The sequence below is a fragment of the Thalassophryne amazonica genome, chromosome 8 (assembly GCF_902500255.1).
Source record: "Thalassophryne amazonica chromosome 8, fThaAma1.1, whole genome shotgun sequence".
NCBI classification, from domain to species: domain Eukaryota; kingdom Metazoa; phylum Chordata; class Actinopteri; order Batrachoidiformes; family Batrachoididae; genus Thalassophryne; species Thalassophryne amazonica.
The window spans coordinates 58,074,016-58,087,830 of record NC_047110.1 but is presented as its reverse complement, the minus strand read 5'-3'; the positions used below and the strand labels follow the sequence as shown (position 1 = coordinate 58,087,830).

Sequence of the window (13,815 nt, the reverse complement as noted above, 5' to 3'; positions counted from 1 at the left end):
ACGGTTTATTTTTTCAACAAGGTGGAGTAATCCAACAAACGTGAAAATCCATCAAATGTAATTCTGTATCGGAATCCACATGGTAGCTTAAATTCACCCATTTAGGCGGCGGCAGTATGCGACTTTCTCTCGCTCTCAGCTAACAGCACTAACAGCTAGCAGTGTGCGCAGCCGGTGTTCTCTCGAACTGTGCGTCTCGTAGCATAAATCGACACTTCCGCATCCCGACAATATTGTCGGGACAGGACACGAAGGACAGGAATGATATTCAACAGGAATGACATCTCATCAGAACACCGGTCAGAGTGTGGAGTAATACATCCAAATGTGAAACGGTCAAATATTTTGCCACCATTACCCTGATATTATACAGTCTGAAATCTCACACGCTTGACCAAACAGATTCACGGAAAAAATGTAATTGGATTAGAATTTCAATTAAACACATTAAATGCAGTGATTTACACTTTAAATCACAAATGAAGTTTCAACATAATAAAATCACTTGGGTTTCATTTACTTAACAGTAATTTACTAATTCCAGAGATTGTGTCAATTGCCAAGCCAGTTGGGCCACACATGGCCTGTATGCCGCACACTGGGTCACCCTACACGTACACTCATGCAGGCACAGAAAAGCCAGGAAGAAGACTTTGCTGCCATGTAATCATGTTTATTTGTGCTTTATAGCTTAAGAGCTGTGAAACTATTGCAAAATAACATTTTGTTTGACTAATGAACACTAACTGCTGCGCTCTCTGTGTCATTACTTTTTCACTTGCTCTGACTGAAACATTCTCTCTGCAGCAGTGTTGAAAGTCTCGGCTTCTCTCTGTAATGTCTTGGGTCTTAGCCTTGGCCTCGTCTGCCCTGAATAATATGCTGAGGCCATTTTGAGGCTGCTCATTTTTATCTATTTTTCACATGGTTTACTTTACACCAAAACAAAAAAGTGCCTGTCACAATAACGTGGTGCATACAATGGTCTATGAGTGCAATGCTTGAAGGAATTTTTTCTAGTCACTACAATACTACATGCACACATACACACATGCTATGCTGCACTACATCTACAAGTACTAATGTGCAAAAATCTTCCAAAACGTCCTTGTCACTACTCAAGCATTATTATGTTCCTGTGCTCGGGTAACATATGAATGTCTGTGATTCCAACACAATGCATCACAAAAGCACGCTAAATATTTTAGACTCACTTGGCTGTGGATTGAAATTATGCATGAGCCTATGGGGAATAGGCCACGGCAACTATGATAGACTTCCTATAATACTCGCCCCCGGCCTTAGCCTCAGATACTGTGGCCTTGTGGTCTCAAGTTGTTGTGACTCGGCCTTGGACTTGGCCATGGAGACCTAGGACTCGGACTTGGCCTTGTGGGAGGTGGACTCAACTACAACACTGCTCTGCAGCCAGGAAAAAATTAAGCCAAACTCTTACAATGAAGCTACACTCCGTGCAGTGATCTTTCAGTGACAGCTGCTCTAAACATAATCCATACCTACAGACTTTATGTGCCATTCATTCAGCATTCCCAGGAAGCTATATGTATGTAAATCGGTATCCTTTCTATATTAGTTTTTTTTTCTGTAGAGGGACGGCGTTAAATAAAGCTTTGATAGCACTTTAAACATCTCACCATAACTGTCACAACATACATGACAACTTCACAAGCTGCTACAGAATACTGATGTGCAGCTGGTAAGAAGATGTGATACAAACCTTCAAACAAAAAGGTTTCATTCCAGTGAGGGTTGAGGTTCTTCCTCTTGACCTTTGTCTCCAACTTATGCTTCTTATCTGGCAGCAGGTAGATTTTGACAAAGGGGTCAGAGGTACCAGAGAAGTCCTTGGCTGGGAGGTCCTGGCCTCTGAGAAGTTTGACAGTCAGGGTTGTGTTCTGGAAGCTGTAGCCGATGCTGAACTGGATCCGACCCAGCTTCTCACTAATAGGCCCTTCACCGTCATCGTCCTCTGAACCCGGAGAAAGCTGCACAGCACAAACACAGGACAGTTAAATAAATGTGGTATTACCATATAACATGAGCATTTAATTTTTAATTTAACTTTTATTTAAGCAGCTTAGTCCCACTGAGATCAAGACCTCTTTTGCAAGGGAGACCTGGACAATTATAACGTTTCCAATTCACCTAACCTGCATGTCTTTAAATGTGGGAGGAAACTGGAGCACCCGGAGTAAACCCACGCAAATACGGGGAGAACATGCAAAGTCCACACACAAAGGCCACAGGTGGGAATCAAACCCATGACCTTCTATCTGTGAGGCAACAGTGCTAACCACTAAGCCACATGCTGCTCATAACCCTGGCTGAGAGGAGCTGTGAAAGCAGCTGGTTTTCTGTCACAAAATACTTCAACAGCTGCTCAACGACAGACACTGGTCTGGCATTAAGCAGGCTGAGAGAGTTTAATTTCCTTATTAATGTTCTTAAGAGGCAGGAGGTGCACAGATTGAAGATAGGAAAGCTTTAAACGACCCGCTCACTCTCACAGTCACTCCACTTTATCAGTGCTGCGCACTAAAAGGTAATCTGATAGAAGTGTAGCAGACAGAGTGGGACAGGAAAACAGATGGAGCTGCGTGAGGGACATAGAGACCGGAGTCAGGGAGGCAAAGCTCAAGGTTGGTGTACTGTACCATCTGTATGTACAACCCCAAATCAGGAAAAGCTGGGACGATATGAAAAATGCAAATAAAAATTAATAAACAAATAAATACATAAGGCAATGATCCTTATATTTACTTTGAATTTTATATCATTGCAGACAGTATGAATCCATCATATTTCATGCTTTATTTGCTGATGTAGCATACATACATCTCTGGATTTAAGGCCTGTAATATGTTCCAAAAAGTTGGGACAAGGGCAATTTAGAGCTAATATTGAGGTTTTAAAAATTAAATAATGATGTTATTTCAAACAGGTGATGTCGACAGGTGAATGCAATGTGTGTGTTGTCATGATTTGAAAAGCAGCATCTACGTTACCTTACTTTAGGGCTCCTTAACACACAGTACGAATAAGTACAAATCAGGGCGAATCACTGCGAAACAGCTCGTATGAGCAAATCATGAAAACATCGAGCCGATGTCGGTAGGGACACGTGGTCGGGCAGGCGTGAACGATCCCTCTGCGACAGTTTCGTACACGCTCGTGCACAAAACCGTTGCAGCAGAAACACAGTGTGAGCATGTGTAACCACATCACGCAGCTGATGTGAAAAAATAAATAAATACATGCCACCCATGGGATTCGAACCTGCAATTTGCAAAAGCTCTGATTGCCAGCCAGAAACTTTACCACTGCACTACCCTCACTGTCCTGTAAAAGGTGCAGAAAAATGCCTGAAATTAACAAGGAGATAGATGTATTTAAAAAACAAAACCACTCACCATAAAACAACACCGCATTTTATTGAATCCCTCTTATTCAGCGAACAATACAAATATGAACTGTCTGTTCCTCTGTAGATGACCCATCATCATAGACGTACAGTCAAGAAATGACATGAATGGAGTAGTGCACTCTTATCATGTCCATATCTACTGGCCTGGTGTGTCCAGCCGACACGCGTGTCCTGTGGACAGTGCACCGCAGGACTGACACTGCTTCATGCGGAACAGAGCTCATGTGGGTGACTTGACATTCAGATCGCCCGCTGTGTGTTATGATCAGATGGTCTGTTTCACCTGGGAGAGCCTGTCGATGTGCGCGCCGTGTGCTCACTCGCTGCAGCCCGTCGCAAAAGCAATATATGTTGTTATGTATGTCCACGTGAGGCCAGCAAGCAGACACACGCATGTCACAGTGGACAGTTTTAAGTTCATGTCCATCCAAACACAGTACGTGTTCCCCAGCCGTGGTGTCCAGAACCAGAGATCTCAACAGCTGCGGCTGTCGGTGGACACGCCCCCTGTCAGTTCAGCGCACACACCAACATGTCACTCTTGTGTCTGTGTTATGTGATCATTTCCTTTTAGTTATTTTTACTGCTACTTAGTTATTCCACCCCATCAGCAACACATCTGCAACACGTGGCGGAGGTGTTGCTGATGGGGGGAGGGGAGCGCAACACACACCTGATTCACATGCACGGCACATGTGTTGCGGGGGGAGCCGACACTCTGACATGCCACATGTGCGTTGCTGTTTTGCAACACCTAACTCATGGGGCACTTAAGCCCCATTTACACATAGACGGTAAGAGCTCCTGGAGGATCAAACGCCTTAAGGATCAAACGCCGTTGTCAAAGCCGGCACTAGGGGGCGTGGCTTAGTTCCGGCTTTACCGGGAATCGTCGAAAAAATTATTCAACATGTCGAATAATTCCGGGAGTGCTCCCGGAGAATTCGCATGACGACGGAGACAACGCGAACAACGGCGTTTGATAGTTTTTAATCGCCGTTTCATCCTGCCACTTCCTGTAGTGCCGCAGTTTACACCGCCGTAATTGGCGGCCGGCGTTGTATCCCTAACCAATGGCGTGTAAAACGGCGATAGAGCCCACATCGGCGTCCTCAAAGGCGTTTTAACCGGCGACAGAGGCAGACAAAACGGTGATGCTAGCGGACAGTACGTCGTTCTAAAAGCCACCTCCCAGTTAACGGCGTTCCAAACGGCCGATAGGCGGCGGTCAATATAAAAACGCTAGCGTGCTGCATGCAGGCCTCTCACTCACGGCCGGCTCCAGATATTTTTGCAGAGAAGCTCCAGTATGCCTCCTAAAAGAAAATTGGCAGCGGCAAGGACTTACCAAGAGGTCTGGTTCAGAAGCAGAGGAGAGCCCTGTAGTGGAGACGAGCAACACGTTGAGGAGGGGAAAAGGAAAGGAGAATAAAAGGCTGAGAGATGAGCTCCCTCCCCCTGCAGTGACAGCTGCTTCAGCCTATTATACTCTGGGGGCAGTGCCTATATGCAAAAGTTCCTGGAGTAACGCAGGATTTGCCTGGATAAATCCAGCGGTACACAGGGCATTATCGGCGGCAGCAGAACACCGCCGTTCTCACGCGCGTCTTAACCTGCGATTGTAAAGGCTAGAACTGGATATTAACCCCTTTTGCCTGATGCGTGCCGGATGCTACGGCGTCAAAACGCCGCTTTATTCGGCGGATTTAGCGGCGTTTTATCCACGCATTTGCGGCTAGTACGGCGCTCAAAACGCCGGCGAAATGCTCCGCCCCTTTCCACTGTGAAAACAGCCGGAACTACCGCGAACTTCAGTCTACGTACTGCCCGCCGACAAAACCGTCTATGTGTAACCTGGGCTTTAGACAAATTTCACATCCAGCTCAAAAGTGATCGTCTGCTGACTGTTGTCGTGTTAACACATTTTCTAAGTGCCAAGCGAGCAGTGTTCGATGTTCGTGTGTGTCACCTGGAATTTGGTCGACACCTGCCGCGAGAGGGATCAAATGGGCTCTCACAGCGCACACTCTGTCTTTCAGCCGCTGGTGTGAGCAAATAGTTGTAGCAACAGGTGTACGAGGCACTTTGTGCACAATTCAGCCACATTTGTACTATGTGTGAAGGGGCCCTTAATAAGGAAAACAAAAGCAAACAAATAAAAACCCTCTGGAGCAACCACAGACCATGATGACCTTATTTTATCATACTTTTATAGAATCAGTTTTAACATATTCCTTGTTGTCATGTTTTGGAAGTGTTTTGTTAAAGAACAGGAACACTCTTAATCAAACTGTGAAATGGTCAAGTAAGCTGATCAGTGAACTGCTGTTGAACCCGTCATTCCTGTGTACTAGACAGTCACCGCAGACAGCCAATACCATTTTACATAAGAAAGTCCACCTTTCCACAATGACAATCAGCTCCTCTTGAGGAAGGTTTTATTGCCAATATGTAAAACCAAGGACTATAAAAATAGTTTTGTTCTAGTTGCTTTCACAGTGGTGAACACTTTGAGGTAAATTGTGTAAATATTGCACAAGAACAATTAATTTTTTTTTACTGAAGATTCATATCCTGATAGGCAAGAACTGATTCAATTTTCAAGGTCATTGGTGAAAGGTCAAAGTCCCTCAAGCCATCAGACTGTACAACTCCTCACTCAGGAGGAGGAGGAGTAACAGGAAGACAGAGGATGGGAAGGAGAGGAACAGTAGCAGCCAATAAACCAGTCTATATGTGATCGGTTTGTCTGGTATTCATATTTGTATATTTATATCTATATTTGTAATTTTTTATTTATTTATTTTTTACTTTCACTTCTGATGCTCTGTGTGCTTCTTACCCTGTTTGCTGCTATACACTGCTGCTGGAACCTCAGTTTCCCTGAGGAAGTCTTCCCAAGGGATTAATAAAAGTTCTGTCTAATCTAATCTTTTCAAATTTTAAAAAAAGGAAAACCTAATAAAATTGGGAAAAAATCCCTATCATTGGATGAATTTTCAAAAATCAATAACTCTGTCAAAAAAGATTGAATTTCTTTCATTTGACAGCGTTATGTAGGATGGTATCCTTTATCGACTGACAAAGTTTGATCTGATCTGACGCAGATGACAGGTTTTTTGTATATTTTAACTTATGTCTTAATCAAGCATGCCCTAATCACTCTCTTATTTGATTGTGAGGTGACTAGCACTAACTATCACCTGACAAAGTTTGATCCAGATATGATCCAGATTGTGGATTTTGTGGACATTTGAATTTAATAATGAAACTCCATTTGATGTACATTTTGCATTATAGCTCAATCAAAAGTGCCTCAATCACTCGTTTTTCTGTTATGGATTTACCTACACCTCCAAAATTGGACGGAGGTTCCAATTTTATGCCTCTTTGTCTGTCTTCCAGTTATCAGTCACAAACCAAGTAACAAAAAGCAATGACAAATTGTGGATAGCAAAGATAACCAATGTCCTATGAAAATTATCTAAACAAGAATTCAGAAACAAATGAAGTTGGAAAAAAAAAAACACAAAAAGTTTTAAAATGCATGAACTAAATACTTACTCCTGACATTTGATCACATATAATTTAGCCTGACATTTGATCACATATAATTTAGCTTATGAAAAGCCACTTCTAAGAGGACCTTGACCTTGAAATTTTTTTCCAAAGTAAAAGTTTGTGGAATTGGAACTGTTGTGGCGGACGTTTGCACTCTACGAGGGTGGTACTCTAGTTCATTCATTTATTCATTCATTCATTGCTTTTATATTTTTATTTTAAAGCCTAGTTTGCAGTCCATTGTCTATGTAAGGTGAAACTGTTTCATCAAGGGCATCCAGCATAAAACTTGTGCCAAAGATCCACCTCAGATCTACTGTGGAGACCATAAGGGGAAAAAAGATGGAGAAGCCGAGGGGACTTATTGATGTTCTATATATTTAACACTACCAGGGAGAGCTCATCAACGTTTGTGATTGCTTTACCTTTAACAATTAAGTTGCCAGGCAACCAACAACTCCCCCCCCCCCCCCCCAATCACACTCTGCTTTGCTGTACACTCTGGTCCGTAAGTATTTGTACATTGCCCATTTCCACTCTGCCCAACATGGCACTTTGATATACACACAGGCCCATAGGTACTTGGATGTTTGTCCTATTCTGCTCTCTCTGCTTATTAGATGAAAGCTTGTGAGGAACCAGTGCTGTAAATATGTTTGATTAAAGCCACCAATGGCATCAAAGATTGAAGTGAGTCACATTAAAGCCATCTTTACTCTTTGACAACATTAAGAGCTAATGAGACAAAGGAAGAAAGGAAAGAAGGAAGGCAGGAAGTGAGTATGTATTTAGGTATTTGTGTGTGTTGGGGGAGTGGTGGAATTGTTACTGCTGCTAAGCAACAGACTAGTCATAAGTGGGCACACATAACTACCTACACACATACCGAGCAGGGTACACAGGCAATGCCCAGATGTGAGATCATGTCAGCCACTTGGTATTTCACGTATTTTAATTTGTTGATGCCATTTTGAATACAACAAATACATATACCCGATCATTCTCCAAGTCCACAAAACACACGCAGACTGGATGAGCGCATTGTTCCTCTTCAATCAGTGGTTCGACTATCGGCTGAACCCTCCTTTCCAGCACCCTGGAGTAGACTTTACCAGGGAGGCCGAGTAGTGTGATGCCCCTGTAGTTGGCACACACTCTCTAGTCCCCTTTTTAAATATGTGGACCCCAGTTTGCCACTTCTTAGGCACTGTCCCAGACCTCAACGCAATATTGAAGAGACACAAACAAACAAACACATCCACACCCACTCGCACACCTACGGACAATTTAAAGTTTCCAATCCAGCTAACCCACGTGTCTTTGGATGTGGGAGGAAACCGGAGCACCCGGAGGAAACCCACCTAAACACGGGAAGAACATGCAAACTCCACACAGAAAGGCCACAGGCGGGAATGTATTGTTTTCTTATTTCTACATGGGGTTGATTTGCTTTTCATAGTGGAGGGTGAAATCCTACAGCCATATACTGTTCTTCATTTTAGTCCCACACCATTTTTACCAGAACAGGTCCACAAACAATATGGCATGGCATGTCTTGCTCAATGGCAGTATTACAAACAGGAGTTGTAAGGGATCAATCCATAAAACATTTAGTTTATTATCCAAATAGTACAGCATCTTTACACAAATGTTGTTGACACTGAGAAGTACTCACACTTTTATTTTGTTTAAAAATAGAGAAATAAATTAGATTATACTTGTTCCATTTAATTTGTAGCACCCAGCTCTTATTTAAGAGATTTATTTCAGTTTTATTTATTTTTTCTTGCTTAATTGTTTACTCAGGTAGAATCAGAAGTTACACTATATGCCTGATTAAATAACAAAAATCAAACAGGTTGTAATACAGTAAGCATTTGTGTAAAAAATATGTGGTACTGTGGCTCAAGTGAAATAGCAAGTTGCCCACGAACTGAAAGCTGAATGGATCAATTCCTCACTACTTGTGTATGTCACAGTGTCCTTGAGTAAGAGACTAAACCCCAAATTGCTCCCAGGACCAACCCGATTAAAAAACAGAGAGGGTTAGTGTGAGAAAGGATTCCTACACAAACCTACACAACAGACCAGGTTTTTAATCCCACGTTTTTGATCCCACGTTGTCCTTTGACCTACACATTAGAGTTACAGTATTATGAGGACTGCTTTCTTCAACCTCCGTAATATGGCGAAGATTCATTCCATCCTGTCTATGGCTGATGCTGAGACCCTGATTCATTAATTTGTCTCTTCTAGACTGGACTACTGCAGTGTTCAATTCTCTGGCTTACCGCAGTCCAGCATTAGGGGTCTCCAATTGATCCAAAATGCTACTGCCAGAATTTTGACAAGAAGCAGAACGTTTGGCCACATTACACTCATTCTGGTGTCTCTTCACAGGCTTCCTGCCTCTGTGTGGTCTGATTTTAAGGTTCTGCTAATAACTTTTAAAATTATTCACAGAATAGAGTCTCCCTACTTAGCTGACCTAATTAAACCTTACATGCCAGCTTGTGCTCTGTGTTCTCATGCACCAACACGCACTATTAAGTAACCTATTCAGATGTGTTAAGTCACATCAAGAATGTCAGGAATGTGCCAAGAATGACGCAAATATGACATCTGCCTCACCTGTCATCATGGAAAGAAAAATGTAAAATGAAAAAATTAATTAAATGGTTATATTTATCCAGTGATTTGTACTATAACGTTATTTTACTTTTAATCTTACCAGTTTTGCATTCTTTTTTTATTCAAAATTGCTGAAATTTCACATTAACCCTTCAAATACTGAGAAGAGATGTGCAGTGAGGCAGCAGCCAGCCGGGCCTCACCATGGATTGTGCAATCTTTGTGCTAACTGCTGACATGCTGTGCAGTGAGACTGTATTACTGTCTCTCTGTATGTCACTATTAAAATGGTCAAACACTTTGGTTGTATGAATTTAAATTCCATAGTTTAGTTGATGTACATAATGCACAGTGTTTTTTGTCAACAACTGTATGTGTGTGTAACATGTTTTGTGTGCTGAGCGATCATAAAACAGCTGCAAAAAAGGCATGAAGTGAGGCACGCAGTTCAGCAACTCCTCAGCTGCAGAATAAGTGACAGCAAGCTACAATTTACAGTTAGCAAGTCAAGAGCCGCGGCCTATTTATTTTACTTTGGAATGGAGGATTACATATCCAAACTGAAACAATTTTCTAAACTGCACTTTCAACTGAAGCAGGAGGTAATAATTAAAGGATGACCAACGCCAGAGCTAAAAGGTTTTGCTTCAGACTACGGAACAGGAAAAGTCTGGCTGTGTGGATGTCCAGCAAGAAACTGCCTTTTTCTGCTTTTCCTGCCTTGTTTTCTCAACTTGTGACAATGTCTGGACTCAGAGGGATATTGTGACCTGAAGAATTTTCTCATCAAACGCGAGCGGTCACCACTCATATTCAAAGACAGAAAAGACTCAAAACATACACTCAGAACTAGAACAGGACTGATCAAGGATAACTTTCTTCTCTGACAGTGACCTCCACTGAGACAGAGAGAGACTTTTAAAACTGAAGGAAGACAAGGAAGACTTCTACAAACAAGTCATTGATGCTTTTGTTCAGAAGGAGCGGCACATGGACTTCATTTATAAGTGCCTTGAGGCAACCTTGTTGTGATTTGGCACTATATAAATGAAAATAAATTGAAATTGAAATTAATGGTAAGACCATAACATTTTTTAACTAAATGTGCTTTTTTTGTGTGCTACAGTTTGCATGTGTAAAGAATGCTGATATGAGATTTTAAACATAACCCGTTAAGTGCTGCCTGTGTTAAATAAAGGACAAAAAAGGACATAAATCCTGCTCACAGACTGATTGCCAGAGACAGGACATGTCCACATCAAGTATAACTCCAGACATGTCCACATTTACTCACGGACAGTTCCTTCGCACGCACGCACGCAGCTCACGCAGCTCGCGGTCAAAGAAAGAAAGATAAACTATAACAGAGCGCAGCCCTGCAGCCCTGCAGCTCTGCACAAGAACAAATATAAACTAGCAGAGAAATCACAGTCTGCAGCCAGACTGTGCACTCTGATTTCTCTGTGCAGAGGTCCTCTGCACTGTCACCTCCTCTCTGCCCTCCTGCTGCGCACCCCTGATGCAGACATTCCTGCGTAGTCATGACGCCACATGAAGCAACTCGAAGCAGCCCCGGTGTGAAAGGGGCTTTACACGTTGCTGTGTCTCCAACATTAGTGATTGCTTGCTAGCTATCACTATTACTGGTTGCAAGCCTAGTGGGTCTTCGCTGCAGTTGAGACATAATGTGTGAAAAGGCCAATTACTGTGCTGTTCCTGAAAATGTTCATAAAATCTGGGGAGTAGGTCACATTCCTATGATGGACATGGAACTAATTTATTGTACAAAAAAACATAAGAAGCCTGGGACCCCTCTGAGTCTGGTCTGCTTGAGGTTTCTTCCTCAAAAAAAAAAAAAAAAAAAAAAAACATAGGGAGTTTTCTTACCACTGTCCCCTATTGCTGAAGGGGTTGCTAAGGTTAGACCTTACCCATGTGAATTGGCTTCAGGTGACTTTTTTGTGATTTGGTGTTATATAAATAAACTGAACTGAATTTATCTGGGGCCATACAGGCTTTACATTACTGAGGGAGTAGGTGCAAATGAACAATGAGATATTCACAAATTTTTGTCCAGAAGATCCATCAAGACCTCAGGATCACAACTAAGGATGGGGTTGGGGGCATCTGAAAGAATTGTGACATCATCCACCTTTAAGAGAGCCCTCTATCACCGTGACCTTTATAGAAGGTAAAGGGTGAGCCCATACTCTTTTCACTAAGCTGCAGGAATGTGCTGCATAGTTGCACATGTGCAGAGGCCACAGCATGATAAGGTAAATGGTAAATGGACTGCATTTATATAGTGCTTTTCCATCTGCATCAGACGCTCAAAACGCTTTACAATAATGCCTCATATTCACCTTGATGTCAGGGTAAGGGTAGGGTAGGGTAAGTTATAACTATAAGTTAGGTACCACTTTTTCTGCTGATTAGCCACCAAATCAAATCAATCAAATCAATTGTATTTATATAGCGCCAAATCACAACAAACAGTTGCCCCAAGGCGCTTGGAGGGCACTGGGTGCCAATACAAGCTAGAACATAAACCAGCAATAGAAGGCCACTGTGCTAACTACTGAGCAATCACACTGTGATCCATAATAAGGTAGATAAAATATTACAGCTGATCATCAGGACATTTTTTTTTACATGGCTTTGGCAAAGCTACCAGTTACCCTTCAATCCCTGCTAAGCATAGACATGGTGATGTTTCCATGTACTTATGGCCCTCATACGAATTCCCATCCAGAAGCTGCACAGTGGAACAATACCCTGAAGGATTAAACTGCAAAAGAACCACTAATGTGTTCTTGAAGAGTAATACTTGTAGGACAAGTACTGATCTTTCACCATCTCTGTGCAGAATTAAACTCTGATTCTACAGACTGAACCAACAACTCTCAGGTCATAGGCATAGACTATGCAAACTCTCTATGCAAACTCTCAGTGACATTACCCATAGCTTGTTTGAACTGCAGTTTTCAAGCATGTTGTTCTGTAAAATTCCTGTTGTCTGTAGGTGACGATGGGAGGTGACATCATTTTTACCAGAGGCCAAAATATGGCCATCGGGTATTGTGAAGACTTTGTGTCCGTCCGTCCATCCGTCTGTCTGTGCTCAGCATAACTCCAGTCCTATTACTGCCAGGGTCTTCAAATTCACAGGGAGCATTCTTGGGGCACAGATCTTTTCAAAGATGGTAACCTTGGCCTATTCTAAGGGGTCATAAGGTCACATTCTTTCTACACACTCGTTCATTGATTACATGTTCATTTGGCCAAGGGAATTTTAGAATTGCGTTGTACTTTAATGCTAACATCACAGACAACAATTTACTTAATGAAAAGTGCAACGAGTTTTATCATTCTGCACAGCATTGTAATTAATGCAGGAATTCCTTGGTCCAATGGCAGTTTAAAAGGGTAATCTTCTGAGGTTATGAATTAATGCCTCTGCACAATATCACATAAATTATTCAAGTTTACCTGATTAAAACCAGTGACTCTCTGCACTTAAATAATCCATCTCTTTCTGTCCATCTGTCCTGGTTGTTAAAAACAAAAGAACATCCATTTTGTCCTTTTTGTTTCAGGAATTGGAAAAAAATAGAAAATTTTAAACTTTTGACGGCAGGTGCTGTTATGGTAGACAGTTACCTACTCACTGAAAACAACGGAACATCTGGTTTCCTATCTGTTGCTTACAGTCAACATGTAAAATCATTCATTTGGATGTGGTGATCCTCATCCCAATGACTTCACAATTGGTCTCAAACCTGCTCAGTGCTCATCAGAAGTGACTGTAATGTGAATGCAGCTTTAGAAGGGCAGCTACAAATGGCGCCATCTTGGTAGTGCTGGACTCTGCCTAACTATCAGCCAACCTGTAAATACTCAACAAAAATATAAACGCAACACTTTTGGTTTTGCTCCCATTTTGTACGAGATGAACTCAAAGATCTAAAACTTTTTCCACATACACAATATCACCATTTCTCTCAAATATTGTTCACAAACCAGTCTAAATCTGTGATAGTGAGCACTTCTCCTTTGCTGAGATAATCCATCCCACCTCACAGGTGTGCCATATCAAGATGCTGATTAGGCACCATGATTAGTGCACAGGTGTGCCTTAGACTGTCCACAATAAAAGGCCACTCTGAAAGGTGCAGTTT

General features: G+C 42.1%; 1 protein-coding gene across 5 annotated transcripts in view; it reads right to left on the bottom strand.

Annotated features, from left to right (window-relative positions):
* syt7a (synaptotagmin VIIa) overlaps positions 1–13,815 on the bottom strand; it is a 325,957-nt gene that overhangs the window by 23,301 nt on the left and 288,841 nt on the right. For all 5 annotated transcript variants that reach the window (XM_034176363.1, XM_034176362.1, XM_034176361.1 and 2 more), the window contains one exon: positions 1,739–2,006. In XM_034176363.1, coding sequence (XP_034032254.1) covers positions 1,739–2,006 — 268 coding nt within the window. The remainder of the gene's footprint in view (positions 1–1,738; positions 2,007–13,815) is intronic.